Genomic DNA, 18,444 nt, shown 5'->3' with positions numbered 1-18,444 from the left:
TTTTATTTTCATAGCCTACACACACACATATTCCCAAAGCAACATTTTTTTCATAGCCTACACACACACATACATATATATATATATAAGTATGGAAAAAATCCCACCCCAAATACTAGTGTCAAAAACATGTTTTAACATTCTTTTCGAGATGGGTTAAAATTGGAGTCTCATGTATGAGAGAGAGATTATTGGAATTATTGTGAAAGGTACTAATAATCAATTATTATGTATTTGGAAAGATTTATCTTATGAGTTAGCTTTTGAAATTGAGAAGGCGTAGCATCCAACAATATATATATATATGAATCATTGTGCTGTGCTGGCCCTAATTTTTTTTTATTAGTTTTTTGAAGAACCAATTCATAAATCTAAAAATAAAATAAAACTATTTAGTTAAAGATTAGAAAAGTGAAAAAGAAAACATATTATATAAATATGTTTCTTTATGTGGTCATTTTTCAGTTTTTATTTTCAATTTTTAACTGTTTATGAAAAAAATTGAAATAGAATTCAAATTAAGATATATATATATATATATATATATATATATATAATTATAAAAGCAATAATATAATATTTTTCACAATTTTTCAATTGTCATGTAAAAAAAGATTTTATTATTAAATAAATTTGGATAGTACAACAATTAATTAAAATAATTATAATAAATTGTATTTTTATTTTTATAATATTTTTATTATATATTATTTGTAAATTTATTTTTTAATTTTATATTTAAAATATCAATTGATTTAAAAATAATACATAAATATTTTTTAATTAAAAAATTTAAGTTATATTAATTTTCATAAATATTAACCAAACATATTGTCAAATTTTAATTTTTCAAATAGCCCTAAATTAACTGGAGAAAAGAAAAGAATAAAGGGAAGAGAAAAGCTTAAGGATGTGTTCAATGTTTAGAAAATAATTCTCAATTTTCAGATTCTTCTTTTGTAAATTATAAAAATATCACATTTTTTTTTTTTATAGTTCTTTAGCATTAATATAAGAGTCAGAATTTTTTATTTTAAAATTTTTAACATAATTATTAATAACCCGGAAAATAAGGTATAAGATCCTAAGATCTTATACATATAACAATACAATTTATAATTACAATGTGCACTCACATTAACTCAAAGCATCAATTAAAACCATACAATTTATATGTTATGTTTACAACTTTAGTGGATGTGCCCAATTATATTAAAAACAGTACAAGAAAATTCAAGAATTGAATAACAAAATTTCCCATTTTGAAAGTAAACCATATGATCTAATTATAATTGCACAATTATATTCAAAAGAGTAGAAGGAAATTCAACAAATTTAGTGAGTGGATGAAACTTCAACAATTTCTAGGGCAAGAAAGATAATGCATTTTACAATGAAACAACAATCCAAAAAAAAAAAAATATATATTGGACAACAGTTTGAATGGAAAAAATAAAATATTATCAGCAAAAATTTAAATTCAAATACCCAAACAATGAAATACAAATAAAATATTATCAGCAAAAAATTAAATTTAAATACCAAAACAATGAAATACAAACCTTAAGAGTAATGCTTGTCCACGAATCTTTTAACACAAATCACAAACTCTCTATCGGATTATAAAAGCTTTCGATGAAATAAAAATAATATAAAAATCTAAGCACTGAACATGGAAAACATAACTTACCCCATCTCCTTATATAACTTTCGATTTGATGAAGCCCGCAACGGTCACCTGCTCCGGAGTTTTCCTTCAACGGTCACCTGCTCGGCTCTGCAACAGGTACTCTGTTCGCGCAAGAAAGAAGGAAGAACGGGCGAGGTTATTCTGAAGTAAATCTCGCTACTTGGAGTAGAGAGATTTGCCACGCGTCGAGAGCCAGGTGGAGGTAATTCAAAAGGCGGTTGGCAGAGCATTAATTATCCCAACAAAATCTCGCTACTTGGAGTAGCGAGATTTACCACGCGTCAAATGGTGATTGGCAGAGATTTACCACGCGTCGACAGGCGGGTGGCAGAGCATTAATTATCCCAATTAAATCTCGCTACTTGGAGTAGCGAGATTTGTCACGCGTTAGCCCGAGCCCTTCAGGCAAAAGTAAATCTCGCTACTTCAAGTAGCGAGATTTTGTTAATTATCGCTACTTGGAGTAGCGAGATTACGTCAGAGTTATTCTGGGAAGTATTTCCCAGAATGAGGTATTATTTAATATATTCTTTTAAAAAAAAGTTAAAACGGGAAAAAACTCCAACTTCACTACTTGCTTTCAAATTTTGTTCTCACTTCTAAAAATGAAAAAAGAAAAAAAAAAAAAAAATACAGATGAAAATGAGAAAATTGGTTGGGTTCAGTTGTTTTCAAATGTTAGCAGACCCCTTCCTGGAGAATTCAGAAAACAACTGCCCACCATCTATTGAATATAACTGGCACAAATTCTTCAAAAAATTAGAAAAAGGAAGAAACTACCAAACATGTCTTCTGCATCAAATTTTTTTTCATTGGGGAAAAACACCTATCAGCATTAACTGAAGAGAGACAGCTCCCTGTGCCGGAGATTAAGAAATGCTTATGCCCGGGCGATGCTTAAAGAAAACATAAACAGCAAAGCTCCTTTGCGCCCCCTCCGCATATTTGTCTCTCTGCTTCACAAGCAGGAAGACGAGGAGGGATCCTCGTTGATAACTGTTAACAGAAAGGCTTCATTCCAAAAGAGAAAGGGCATAAGGAAGAATTGTCAGTGGCACACTTAATGGTTGGGACTTGGGAGCATCAAAACTTTGCTACTGTCGACACTGTTCTTTAACTATGCGAGTGTAGGATTACAAAAACATTGAATTATGTACAGATAGGAGATGAATATAATAGTTCAATATTTAGTACTCCATAATGACTTTTGAAAAGTACACCTTACTTATGGTGAATCGTTCATGTGATGGCAGTAAATACTGAAGCTAGCAAGCAAAAAAGTTACAAATGAAGCAAATTAGGATTGTACAAATTTTAGTTTCTTTACATATGGGGTTTAGATATGCACCTTATTTACTATCTTCCTTTGACACGTGATGGTTTTGTCTTCATCAATATTAATTTTCAATTTGTATCAATTTGAAGAGCATTCTTAGGCTCCATGAATTGCACATACCTATTCATAGCCAGAATACACGTGTTACCTTTTTTTGCACTAATCTAGTTTTCGTATGAATTTACACCTTCACAAAAACTCCACACACAAAAGTAAATATCATTGTTTGATGAAAAATTAATTAAGAGCTATAGATTTGAACAACTTTGAAAGTTTCAATATTGCTTTGTAAATAAATAAACTCGTAGAATTCTTAAATATCCAAAACTGTTCATTTTCAAGGTGTTTCTCTATAAATATTGTTTAAACAAGATGTGCCTTAGCTCGGAGAAGAGGAACTCAACTAATGCATAAAAAAACATTAATTAATTAGAAAATACTTCAAGACTTCAAATGGTTGGTGGAAAATGATTTAGTGTTCCAATTTTTTTATCAAATCATCCTGTTTAGGAAAAACATGGTGAACACTACATAAAAAATATATCTTTGATAATAATATTTAAGCTCAAATGCTTTGTACGTGTGTGCGCGCGCGCGTGTAGATTTTCCCTACTTTAAATACTTATGTTGACCTACATTAAATTAACCTTTTTTTAAGTAATAAATGCAATTTTATTTATGTTGGGAGAAATTATCAGAAATATTTGACATACCGTTTAACATGTTGATTGACACATCGAGAATAATTTGATTTAAATATGTGTTTGATTTGTAAGATAAAAAATAATTATAATTACTTAATTCAATTAAAATACAAATATATACTAAAATCATATTAGTCTTTGGATACCAATGTTAAATATTTTGTTTAGACGCATGCTTAGATGTTGTAATCCACCCACAAAAATTGCACCGGGCCATATTTGCCTCGTATTCTTTTCATCTTTTTCTTTTTTTTTAATACTAATTATATACCACTTACCCATGTTCGATGGGTATAAGCCAACATGGTGAGACTTATTCACATATGTACTGTAGCAATATGACAACAATAAAATCAAACCTTAAGTCTTACTAGGTAGATTCGGTAATATGAATAATTTTCCATCAATTTATGCGATCATGGACTATTTATTTTGACAAATTCAGGACTATTAAATCCTTACTACCGTTTGCTTTCCTCCACAGTAACTCACTCTTTCTCATTGTCGTACAATGTGGCCTACATTGCAAGTGCCCAAAATATATGAGTCGTCCCTCCCTTATCTTATATTCTATAAGAGTTATACCTAACTTATCGCGAATATGTTTATTCCTTAATTTATCTTTTAGTGTTAAATCACTCATCCATCTAAGTATCATCACCTTGACAACTTTTACTTTTTGGATATTCTGTTTTTTCGTTGCTCAACATTTTGATCCATATAACATAATTAGTCTTATAGTCGTTTTATAAAACTTCCCTTTTAAGTTTAAGGGTATCATACGATCACAAAGCACATTTTAAGTGCTTCTCCATTTTACCCAATCTACTTTAACTCTAGACATTATATCATCTTCAATTTTTCCTTCAACTTACATAATAGATCAAAGATATCGAAATCTACAAGTACTATTTACTTCTCCATCATCAAATTTAACTTTATCTCTAATATTCCTCCTACCATTATTGAAATTACATTTCATATATCCTGTCTTATTTATACTTATCCTAATGCTTTTAGATTTTAAAGTTTATCTCCATAATTCTATCTTAACTTTTACTTTGTCCCTAGTTTCATTAATCAATACAATATCATTTGCAAACAAAATACACCACGAAACCTTATTTTGAATGCTCTCGATTGGTTGGTCAATCACCAAAGCAAAAAGATAAGGGTTCAAAGCAGATAAAAATTTGGATAAAATGCACAAAAGAAAAGAAAACATATTTGCACTTGTAAAATAAATTGATTAAAAATACTTATAGCAATCGCTAAATCAATCTAAACTTAATTGTTAACTAATTTGTTTCATATTTTATGGCAAAAACAACATGTAGCTAAGTCATATATAATATAACATGTTAGGATTAGGAGTTTGAGCTATTATTTAATTAGTTGAACCTCATAGACATTAACTGATTGGTCATCTTCTTAAACTCAAGTAGGTTGCAACATCTCTTCAACCTTTTAATAGCAATATAGAAAATATTTCTACTTAAATAAAAATGTTACAATAGTCAACTGAAATTAATTAATATATTTGTGGTTGAATTCACTGCACCTAAAGTGCAATCATGATACATTGTGTCTCATCATTTTATTTTGATTAATCATGAACTTTATTGTTCAATGGTATATAAGACATGATGCCTCGAAACCCACCAAGTGGGGCCTGAGTGCTACGTGTTCCAATCACCTGTATCTGATACTGTAATTAACATGCACACAGTAGAACATAAATAAATAACCTCAAATAAATACCAGAATTCTATATAATAACTCAAAAACGAACACTATAACATCCAGATATCCGTATCCACAACTAGTATTTAAAACATAACACGGTACAAATATATCTGTATATATATATACCAGTATCTCACAATACCCCAAAAAGAAACCACCAAAAACAGTCCCAGCCTAGGCCTTCAAACCCGATCTCCAGAAGAACCTGAAAAGTTGTTAATCCACTAGGGTGAGACACTTCTCAGTAAGGGTGGAATAAATTATAACAGTGTGTGACAAATGAGTTTTAATATCTACATATCAAAATAAATTGCTTCTCACATAATATTAATAACAATTGAGAAAATGTACCATTAATAACATCCCCGACATCTAATATCATATACACATCCAATATGCATAAGTACATAATTTTTATGTAAACGAAAGTCCCAAAGGATAGGGAAGATTACTCATCTATACAAGTAGCTTCCCTTTGTTCTGGTACTAAAAACTATCCAATAAAGCACTCACTTTACTCAGTAAGCCCTCAGGTGGAGAATTACTTCGCCGTCAGTATACACATCTTTATTATTTTAAAAGCGTAGGTTTCCGAGGATCGGGAAGTCTACCCGCTTATACAAGTAGCATCCCTTTGCACTGATACCAAGAAATTAACTAACAAAGCACTCGCCTTTATCAGCAAGCTCCCGGTGGTATGTTTACCTCGCCGCATGCACACATATGCATTCACAATATGTTATACCATTATTTTTATGCTATAATTAAATTCACATGCGCACAACACATTCACATAGGAATCATGCATCTCATACTTCATCTTCCAATGTCCTGAGTACATGGCCCACACAGGCACCTACGTACTTATTATCTACACGCGGCCCACATAGACACCACTACCCACACGAGGTACATAACATGGCTCACACATGCACCACCATCCACACAGGATATATAACGTGACCCACACATGTGCCATTATCCACACATGATATATAACATGTCTCACACAGGCGCCATTATCCACATAGGATATAACGTGGCCCACACAGGCACCACTCCAGCTTCCGCGACACGTGTCCCACACATGCACCACTATTCACCAGTATTCAATCCCCATGACCTACCCGTAGTACATCAATAGAACAAGCCCCTCGACCTAGGGGTGAGCAAACGGTCGGTTTGGCCAGATTCAGTTAATTAACCGAATTAACCGAAAATTTCGGTTAATAAATTATGTTAACCGAACCAACCGAACAAGGAGAGCTACCTGAACCGAACCCGACCGAATTCCTTTTCGGGTAATTCGGTTAACCGAATCTAATCGAAATAATTAAAATTAATTATTAAAGAATGGAATATGTACCTGAGTCACTGAATCGATCCATCCAGCTATTGGAAGAGGGATTTGGGATCGGGATCGGGACGAGAATAGAGAACTGGGAAGTGGGAAGTGGGAAGAGGGGCTTAGCCGCCGGCGCTTAGGACCTAAGCCTCAAGCAAAGCAACGGAGATTGAAGAGACGATTTGCGAAAAGGGAGAAGGAGAAGTGGAGAAGGACTGCCTGCTAAGTCTGGCGGAGGGAAACAAAAGAAGGACTGAAATCTGAAGGAGAAGGTGAACTGAGGTTCGAGACCGAGAGGGGAGACTGGAGAGGCTGTGGCACAGAGGAGACTTTGAAGAAGAACTGGAGAAGGAGAACTGGAGAAGGAAAACTAAGGGTCCGAGACGCCGAGATAGAGTCATCGAGAACCTGCGACGCATATGAGACTTGAGAGGACACGAACAGTTGGCTAGTCGGGGCCGTCTGGCAGAGAGGAGACTGGAGAGGATCTAGCATATATATCTATTTTATATTTAAATTTTAATTAATTCTTAATTCAGGTAATTCGGTTAACCGAATTAAATTTTTTCATAACCGACCCGATCACCGATTACCCGAAATTTAGTGAACCCATAACCGAACCGACCGACCCCTATTTGTTAACCGAACCGAACCGACCGAAATTGATCGGTTAATTCGGGTTTCCCCGAATTATGCTCACTCCTACCTCGACCTGCTAATGTCCTACCTCATATAAATGACAATATGACGAGCTCCTCGACCTACCAGTGTCATATCATGATTTATATCTAGGCAATATAACAACCTCCTCATGCCAACGTTATATTGAGATGCATACGAATAACCACACCAGTTAGGTCACACAAACACATCAATGCGTTACCACACAAGTATCCAACATATCCACATTCCCACACAATAATCCAACAGATCAATACATTTCCACACATGAGTCAAACATAGCAATTCATTTATTATGTCATAATCATTCCAAACATCCCCACATGCAAACCCAAATACCATAGTAATTCACATTCAATTTATTATGAAAATTTGTTCCCATATCACATGAATTTAATATCATATGCAATTATCCCAAATATAAACTTTAAACAAAATCATCATTTTTTAGTACTCAAACGGTTCTAAAAAAATCATATAGATAAATAATAAATTTGATATGCTCGTAAATGACTGGTTCACCTTAATAAAATACTGATATAATTTTATTCCCCCTTACCTGATTCCCTGAATCACGCCTGCAGGGCTCCCAAAATTATACCCGCGGCGCTCACCCGAACCCTAATTAAATCAAATCAACTCCAATAAAATATTATTTTAATCTTTCCTAATTTACAGTAATTAAATACTAATTAATTTATAAATAACCCATTTATCATAATTTTGAGGCTATTTTCATAACGATCCTACGAGAAATCTGCTCTGCTAGACTTGTAGAGAATCATCCATAGATTTTCGTGGTGGTGTCCGATCGCCTATTTGACTTAAAATTTAAGAAAAATTGAGACAATAATGAGAATTTGCCTTACCTCAGGAGATATGCTCACGTTACTCCTAAGACAAATTCACTTCGGTAAAATATGTCGATAGCGGAGAATGAAGTTTAGTGGTATTTTCGGATTTTCAATTGGACGAGAATCCACTGCGAAATTGTAGAGATAAGAGGAGTGAAGAGCGTGAGCTGAAAGAGTTTTTTTTTTTTTTCTTTCTTTCCCTTTCTGCACGTGAAGCTCTCCCATTTTTTTTTCCTTTCCACTTCCTGTTTGTTACAGGAAGCTTAATAACTAAGTTTCCTTTTCCCTTTTCTTTCCTTTATTTTTTACTTTACTTTTATATACATATATACATATATATATATATATATATATATATACACACACCCAAAATCCCCACATTTCTTAATTTAATTAATTTTCTTAATAATAATTAATTAATAATAAAAAAATTTTAATTAATAATTTTTTATTTTTTTTAGATCGTTATATAAGACATATGATATTATTAATATTTTTTTTTTCTCTCTCACGCTTTTGGTGAAATATAAAGTTTAATGTATTTCTAAATTAAATTGGCAAACACTTCAACTACGATTTGTCTTCTATATAATATCAGAGCAAGGACATAATTAAAAGTAATGTAATAAAGAATATATTTTAATAAGTTATAAATGTTATATACTTACTACATTCTTTAAACTCCAATTATTATAATACTTGGACCCTTTTATAAGATCATATAATTACTCGGAGTTTAATAAAAAATATAGTTAATTGTAACTAATTGTCAAGTGCATTCAACTAGTTCATATTACACGTGTATTATGTTCTAAGATTAATTTTTTAAATACAAAGAATAAAAATTATCTTACAGTTTAAAATTTACAAATTTTACATAACCCTTTATATAGCATCGTGTTTTATTTTTATTTTTATTTTTCAATGAATAATACCAAATTATACATTATTTATTTTTATTATTAAATTACAAAACTCTCAAGCTTTTAGTATGTCAAATACCTCATGGCTTATAATTAAAATATTTTTATTTAAAATAAATTATTTATTTTTTAATATATAAATTGAATGTCTTTAAAAAATAAAAAATATTATTGAGTACATCGAGTGTATGTATGACATAATTTTGTAAAGAAAAAATTATAAGTGATAGGTGCCATTATTTTTTATTTGCATTTACTGATAAATTTTTTTTAAACTCTTATTTAAATGATGTGGGTCAACATTTATAAGATACATTAAAAATTAATGATTAATGAATTGTCGAAGAAATTTTTTTCTTTTTTTGAATTTAAAATTAGGCAGATCTAAGACAGTTTCACACGACAAAACCAATGTCCGTAAGCCGGCCATAGTCGTTGGACGGGCAGTTGGACGGGGATGATTGCCTTCCCGCGTCCTGCCTAAAGCCCTAAAACACCACAAAGCCCTCCATGGCTTTGACCACACCCCTACTCCCATCCATCTTCCATTTCCTCCATAGTTAATCTTTTCACACTCACCCACAGATCTCTGTCTCAGATCCATTCTCCTCATCGCTCACTTCTTCTCCTCCCCTGCCATCGCCATTTCTGATCCATACATGCTCAATATGACGAGTTACAGACACTGGACCAATGCCGCCGGTGCCTTCTCTGTCTTATTCGCAGTAGCCATTGTTCTTTTGAGCTCGGTGCGGTTCGTCCGGACCCAAGACGGCGGCGAGGACTACAGTAACCCCGCGGTTCTCCAGCTCTTCACGCAGCTCCTCAACAGCCGCATCTCCAATCTCACCGCCACCTTCATCGCCGGCGAGTTCAAGCACCGTTCGAACTTCTGCATTCAGAATCCGTCGGTGATCTCTCCGCTTCCGTTTAGTTGGTTGTCGAGAAAGTCAGGGAAATGAAAATATTTTATTTTAGTTTTTATTATTTTTATTCCGTGTTTTGATTTCTGAATGAAGGTAGCTGAATCGTTGTGTTCGGCAGTTGCATTTGGGAATGTGTTTGGTTTGTGTCGTATTCGCATTTTGATTTAAAAAAAAAAAAGTTGAATTCAAAACATTTCAGAAACAAATGTTTCGGGTGGGATTATGTTTACAAAAAGCGTCAAAGTTCGTAACCGTATTTGTTTTTTGGGAAGATGAAATCAACTTAAATGTAGCGCAAAACTTTAAATTATCTTTTTTTGGTGGAAAAATATAGCTCGAGTCTAAACATGAAAATTGAAATAAACCAAATAAAAAACTTTCCAAAAAAAAAAAAAAGCCTAGGAATTTATTTTCTAACAAATTGTCCACATTCTAAACTCTAATGAGTTTATCAGTCAAACTATTAGTTTTCTTCTACTGTTAGATTTGTGTAGAGTTGAATTTCTTCTGATCAATAAGTTTTTCATATCTTTCAGGGAAGCAGATTGGAACCGAGCATTTAATTTCTCGTCCAATTTGGATTTCTTGTCTTCTTGCATTCAGAAAACCAAAGGTATGAGTAAATACATTTTCTTATTTGTTTATTTTTGGTTTTCTGGATAATAAAATGCACATTTTACTACTTTTGGTGTGACACTGAAAGAAATTTGGCTCAACTAGGAGTTATTTTTAGAGTGATATCTGTCTTTCACTGTTTTATGCTCCATTTGGATTCTAAGCTTCCACCGGATGCATTCAGTTGCATGGAATTGGAGTCCTAAAATTCAAATGGAGGACCCGATTATGCTCAGTTGGATTGAATACCACTCTTTGTGAGGGTTCTCGTATTATATAGCAAATAGAAATGTCAGTTATAAGGCTGAAAATCAGCAATTATGATCATCTAGGAGACTAAATAAAGCAATTACAATCAGCCTATTAATTACATAATATCAACTACAATTAGCCTACTAATTACAGAATATTTACAGCAATAATATAAAATCATGCCATAATTAGAGAGACTAATTATGGCATCGTATTTGACTGACATCCCCCCCCCCCCCTCAAATTGATGTTGGCCGATCCAGAAGCATCAATTTGCCAACAAGGAACTAATGGAGCTGCTGTGTCATAGCCTTCGTGAAGATGTCCGCTATCTGGAGGTGAGTAGAAACATGGGGCAGAGGTATAATCTGAGTGTCCAAGGCTTCTCGAATTAGAATGACAGTCTACTTCAATGTGCTTTGTACGCTCATAATAAATAGGATTAGTAGCTATAGTACTATCAGCATGAAGAGGAGTAGAATCAGATTGAGAAAAATCAAGCTCAGCCAAAAGCCCACTAAGCTAGACAATCTCAGAACATGCAGCAGACATTGCCCGGTATTCGGATTCAGTAGAGGATTTAGAAACATGAGCTTGTTTTTTACTTTTCCAAGAGATCAAAGAATCACCAAGAAACATGCACCAACCTGTGACAGACCGCTGAGTATCAAGACATCCGGCCCAATCCGCATCACTATAAGCGATAAGGCGAAGCGGAGAGCCAGTTGGAAATAACAACCAATAGCCAGGTGACCCCTGAAGATATCGAATAATACGATGAACAACAGCTAAATGAAGGTGGTGAGGAGTTTGCATAAACTGACTAATTTGCTGGACAGCGAAGGAAATATCACACCGAGTAATAGTCAAATAGTTCAAGCTCCTTACCAACTGTCGGAACACAGTGGGATAAAAAAAAAGATCACCCTCCTGAAGATTGGCTAGCCCAATCAAATCCTGAGTATATTTGCGTTGATTCAAGAATATACTTGAAGAATCTGTGTGCACTTCCAAACGCAAAAAATATGTAAGAGGACCAAGATCTTTCATATGAAAAGAAGCCTGAAGATTCTACTTAAGATGATCAATCAAGTTGGAGTCGGTGCCAGTAATGACAATATCATCCACATATACAAGTAAGAGAACAAGACTAGTCGGAGTCTTGCACGGAAACAAAGAAGAGTCATATTGGCTTTGAACAAAAGAGAGACGAAGCAAAGTAGTCTTGAATTTTTCAAACCAAGCTCGAGGAGCCTATTTTAAGCCATAGAGAGATCGCTTTAACTTACCGCAAAAGACGGAGAAGAAAACAAACCTAGAGGAGGACTCATGTCAATATCCTCTTTGAGATCACCATGAAGAAAAGCATTTTTTACGTCCATTTGGTGAAGTGGCCAGCCTTGGGAGACGACAATCGAAAGAATCGTATGCACTGTAGTCATCTTTGCCATAGGAGCAAATGTCTCCTCATAGTCCATTCCATATTGTTGCCTGTTTCCAAGTGCAACTAAGCGTGCCTTGTACCTGTCTAGAGTCCCATCAGATTGGAGCTTGACTGAGAAAACCCATTTACAACCAATGGCTTTAACAGTAAAGGGGCAAGGAATAATATCCCATGTATGATTGTCCTGGAGAGCCTGAAGTTCCTCATCCATCGCTTTTTGCCAACATTCATGTTTAATAGCCTCTAAAAAGCATGTAGGAATGGAAATGGATGACAAAGTAGTGTTAAAAGAAGTGTGGTAATCATCATACCGATCAGGACGGCGTGATATCCGAATAGATCGTTGAGGACCAGGCTCAGGAGGCATGGGAGAACTTATCGGACTTGTCTCTGATGTCATGTCAATCTTAGGAGAAGTCATCGGAACAGTTTCAGATGAAGGGTCAGTCTTGGGAAGAGGCAGAGTTGGTCGACGTCGAGTATACACAAATCCGGGTTTGAAATGGTCAGGAAGAGATGACAATTCAATAAAACAAGGTAGAATACTAATCTCAGGCAATGACTCAACATGTGTAGGAAAGAAACATTGATTCTCAAAGAAAACAAAATTACAAGATATACAAAATTTGTTAGCACAAGAATCATAGCAAACATAACCTTTGTGGGAAATACTATAACCCATAAGGCACATTTAACAGATTGAGCAGAGAGTTTGTGATGTTCATGATGAGGTAAATGAACAAAGCAAACACATCCAAAAATATGCAGATTAAGATAGCTAGGATGTTGATGGTACAAACGGTAATAAGGAGAATCAAAATTCAAGACCTGAGAGGGCAGTCTATTAATTAAGTATACTGTAGTTGATAATGCCTCAACCCAGAATTTAGACGGGGGACAAATGATTCAAGCAATAAGGTGCGAACAACATCCAAGAGGTGTCGGTTTTTTCGTTCTGCCACCCCATTTTGCTGAGGAGTACGAGGACAAGAATGTTGAGAGACAATTCCTTTGTGATGTAAGAAATCATGAAACTCGTGGGACATGTACTCCCCACCAGAATCAGACCTCAACATCTTAATACATGTAGAAAATTGGTTCTCAATATATCTGACAAAGTTATGAAAAACAGAATAGGACCTCAGATTTGGCCCGAAGAAAATAGACCCAAGTATATTGACTGAAATCATCTATGAATGTCACAAAATATTTATATCGAGCATGATAAATTATAGGAGGAATGAAGCATTTTTCTGCACGACTACCATGAGAAGGAAACGACAGAGTCTTACTTTTACCAAGTTTGCATATAGAACAATCAAATGACAAGTGTTTAGAAACATGTTCTTTATTGCCTAACAAACCAGAATTTAACATACGAGACAACACAACAGAGTTTGGATGGCCCAAACGTTTATGCCATACTTCACTCGAAGTATTAACTGTCATACAAGCCAAAGATAAACTACTAGGAATAGAAAACTGCAGTGGAAAAAGTGCCAACTTTAGGCCCTCTTGTGAGTATCTTCCCCGATACCAGATTCTGCACAAGACAACCATCACGAAAAAAAATGGACATCATAGTTTTTCTCAACTAATTGGCCAACTGAAATAAGATTATTAGACAGTACAGGAGATAAATAAACAGCTTTGAATGAAGGATTGATATCTCCTATTTCATTAATAACTAAATGACTCCCATTAGCTACATGAATTTGCGACGAACCATGATATGGACGAACGTTGCACGATGCATTAGATGATTTGGTCATATGATTGGGTGTAGCATAATCAATAAGCTAAGACTTATGCGAAGTATTACCTTGAAGCCCCAAGGCAGAGAAAGCTGACGAAGGGGTAAGACTAGAGGATCCAGCGGCAGACAATGAAGCTGAGGACATCCCTGGAGCAGAAGAAGTGTTCACTGTAGCCTGATAAGCAGTGGTGTGACGATTTGGAGGTCGAGTGGGACATTCTCTGATAAAGTGGCCTTGTTTCTTACAATAGTTGCACACTTTCTTTGCACAGTTGGTGGCAATATGACCATACTCCTTGCAGCCAAAACACTGAACCTTGCACATATCCTTACCCTTCCCTCTCCCGTAGGCTGCTTAGGCAACGGGATTCAGGTTAGCATCCTGCTGGAACTCAGCCTGTGTGAGAAGGCGCTGATCCTCGCGAAGAAATTCTCCAAAACAAGCATCCAAAGATGGTGAAGGATTTCAGTTCATTAAATTTGAGCGAGTAGCCTCAAATTCAGGGCTCAATTTCATCAGAAATTGATCTCTCTTGCTATGCTCATAAACAACTTGAACAGCAGAGATAGATGCAGCAGGTACCTTCGCATAAACCACATGAGAAAAATCTCCCTATAAATTCTGAAAACCAGAAAAATACTCCTGAATGGAGAAATTGCCTTGAGTGTAACTAGCTATCTCATATTCCAAGTGAAATCGACGTGCAGTATTATCCTGATGATAAACCTTCAGCAAGTACTCTCACATAGTCTTCGCAGTCTTATAGGCCCTTAAATTGAGCACAATAAGAGGATCAACCAACGATCTAGGACATCATGTGTGCATCTTTGACCTTCCACTTGGCCAACTCCTTAGGCTCTGTAGGAGCTGGATCACTACCATCAATCTGGTCCCACAATTCTTTTCCTGTAACAAATAAACGAAACTGGAATTCCCACGCAGAGTAATTTTTTTCAGTAAAATGCACCCCAAAGGAATCACTAGAAGACATGATGAACCCCCAAAGGAATCACTAGAAGACATGATGAAACCCAACAAAAAATTGGATCACAAAAAATAAAACCTGATCAACACCACCAAATATTTGTGTGACGAAACAGAACACCGACAGCCACCAAAGATTCTGCAGCAAACAGAATCAACACGACAGATCAACACCACAAAAGATTTGTGTGACGAAACAGAATACCGACAGCCACCAAAGATTCTGCAGCAAACAGAATCAACCGCCCAATCCCAACCCAACAGAAACTGCTGAATAACAGTTTAACACCCACCGGAAAGAACCGAAAAAAAAATTAGAACAACCCTAATTGAGATAAAGCTCTGATACCATGTCAATTGGATCGATTACCACTCTCAATGAGGGTTCTCGTATTAGATAGCAAATAGAAATGTCAGTTACATGGCTGAAAATCAGCAATTACAGCCATCTAGGAGACTAAATAAAACAATTACAATCAGCCTATTAATTACTTACAATCAGCCTATTAATTACATATTATCAACTACAATCAGCATACTAATCACAGAATATTTACAGCAATAATATTAAATCATGCCATAATTAGAGAGACTAATTATGGCATCGTATCTGACTGACAATTATGAGTCCATTGTTTGGTTATCAAATGGCTATGTAACTTAAGTCAACTTCCATGGGCCTGAGATGCAAAAACAGATCTATGACACAAGCAAGAGTTTTGAATTCCTCATGTTTGGACTTTGAGTTGAATCCAACTATTTGTAACCAAATGCAGTCGTAGGAAATACATGAATACTGGGAATCTTATAACAGGTTGGAGATAGAGTGTCTGCCTTATTTTATTCCCCTTTTAGAATCTGATTATGTTCATAGAATGGTCAGAGTTGAAATGAGGATATTGAGATGGTGAAGTGGATATGTGACAAAATTTAAATGATAAATTAGCAACTATGCTGGCGGTTAGAGATATTACTAGTGGTGGAGGGTGTTGAGAATCTGAACTTGGTGAAGAAACAGAGACGGCAAAACAGCAATACTGAATTGTAATTGAATGAATGAATTTACATCAGACTTGAGTCCTATTTATAATACATCAAAATAACAAAATGAACTCATAACTAACTCTTCTAACTAATTCTTTAGCTAATCTCTACTAACTCTTCTCTTCTAACTTCCTTTCTGTTTTAAGTCTTTCTTCGTTCCTTTTTAATTCCATGTTCTCAATATAAGATGGAATACTCCAACAACCCCCCTCAAGATGAACATGGATGTTAAGAATGTTCATCTTGCGAAGATTATGATGAAAAGATAAAAATTTGAGGGGCTTTGTAAATATGTCTGCTAGCTGTAATCTTGATGGAATATGGAAAAGTTTAATAACATGCTGCTGCAATTTTTGTCTAATAAGATGGCAATCAATCTGGATATGCTTCGTTCTCTCATGCTGAACAGGATTTGTGGCTATGGACATTGCTGATTTACTGTCAGTATATGACAGAGCTGACTGGGAATGATTGATATCCAGGTCTTGTAAGGCATACAAAAGCCATTGAGTTTCACATGTTGAAGTAGCAAGGGCTCGGTACTCTGCCTCTGCAGACGAGCGACTGATGGTAACTTGTTTCTTTGATTTCCATGAAATTAATGAGTTGCCAAGAAAAATTGCAAAACCAGTGACACTCCTTCGAGTATCTACACTGCCTGCCCAATCACTATCTGAAAAACCCTTTAATTGAAAATCTGAAGAGGATGGCCTTTAGATACCTCAATACCCGAATGGCTGCTTGATGGTGACTGACAGCAGGTTTTGCTAAAAACTGACTGAGCACTTGTACAGAATAGGCTAAATCAGGCATGGTGAGAGTTTAGTAAAGTAATCTGCCAATAAGTCTTCGATAACCTGATGGATCTCCATATAAATTGGTATCATTTGCTGATAACTTGAGAGTATATACCATAGGGAAGGCAGCAGGTTTTGAACCAGTTAAACCAATGTCAGCAAGTAAATCAAGTATATTGAACCAGTTAAACCAATGTCAGCAAGTAAATCAAGTATATACTTTCGTTGGCATAAAGAGATACCAGTTTTGGACCTTGCAACTTCCAAGCCAAGAAAGTATTTCAGCTGTCGTAAGTCTTTAATAGTGAATTTTGCATCTACAAAGGACTTCAACCTTTCAATTTTGTGAATGCTATCACTTGCCAAGAGCACATCATCCACATAAACTAATAAGGCCATAAAGGAACTATCAGATTTCTTAATGAACAGAGAACAATCAGAATTACCTTGAACAAATCCATAGGAAATAAGAGCATCGGATAGCTTGGCAAACCATTGCCTAGAAGCCTGCTTTAAGCCATAGAGACTCTTTAAAAGACGACAAACTTTCTGTTCTCCTTGGACTGCCAATCCAGGAGGCAATTCCATGTATACCTCTTCATGTAAATCACCATGCAGAAATGCATTATTGACATCTAGTTGATGGACATGCCATTGTTTGACTGCAGCTATAGCAAGTAATAATCGAATGGATGTAATTTTGGCCACAGGAGGGAAAGTATCAAAGAAATCTAGGCCTTCTTGCTGAGTATACCCTTTGGCCCCCAATCTAGCTTTATGTCTTTCTATAGTTCCATCAGCTTTATATTTTGCTTTGAATACCCATTTACAATCAATAGTCCTTTTATTTGTAGGAAGAGTAACAAGCTCCCAAGTTTTATTCAACTCTAAAGCATTGAGTTCATTTTTCATGGCAGCTTGCCATTCAGGTAGTCGAGAAGCTTGTTGATATGTTTTGGGTTCTGGAGAGTTTGTGATAGAAGTTAAAAAAGCTTTATGTGATGTGGACAGTCTGCTGGTAGAAAGAAAAGGGTGAAGAGAATAGAAATTACCAGGAGAGTCAGTTGAAGTAGATGCCTGAGTTGCACTTTGAGATGAAGAGATATTACCACAATAATAGTCCTGCAGATATAAAGGTTTTGTTTAATTCTGGTTGATTTTCTGAGCTGTAGGACTTCTTGGTCAGTTGAATCAGATATTGGATCCATATTGGAAGGAGATGGAAATGTAGATGAGTCTGAATCAATGTGTGTATGAGGTTCTGAGACAAGAGTAGAATTATTATGTGGTGATGCAGATTCTATATTCTGATATGAATTGAAGAATGAGCTGGTAGAAGGGGAATC

At 35.1% G+C, this 18,444-nt stretch overlaps 1 protein-coding gene across 3 annotated transcripts in view; it reads left to right on the top strand.

The window, feature by feature from the left end:
- Nucleotides 1-9,628: 9,628 nt before the first annotated feature.
- The window catches only part of LOC131165397 (ABC transporter G family member 28-like), a 34,636-nt gene continuing 25,820 nt past the window's right edge, over nt 9,629-18,444 (top strand). For 2 of the 3 annotated variants that reach the window (XM_058123143.1, XM_058123144.1), the window contains exons 1-2: nt 9,694-10,186; nt 10,742-10,818. In XM_058123143.1, coding sequence (XP_057979126.1) covers nt 9,939-10,186; nt 10,742-10,818 — 325 coding nt within the window. In that variant the 5' untranslated portion in view covers nt 9,694-9,938. Of the gene's footprint in view, nt 10,187-10,741; nt 10,819-18,444 lie in introns of all 3 variants that reach the window. The other variant, XM_058123142.1, reaches the window with a different exon arrangement.

The sequence above is a fragment of the Malania oleifera genome, chromosome 10, assembly GCF_029873635.1.
Source record: "Malania oleifera isolate guangnan ecotype guangnan chromosome 10, ASM2987363v1, whole genome shotgun sequence".
In the NCBI taxonomy this organism is placed as follows: Eukaryota; Viridiplantae; Streptophyta; class Magnoliopsida; order Santalales; family Ximeniaceae; genus Malania; species Malania oleifera.
Note: the sequence above shows the minus strand (reverse complement) of the source record. Positions and strands in the feature narration are given on the sequence as shown.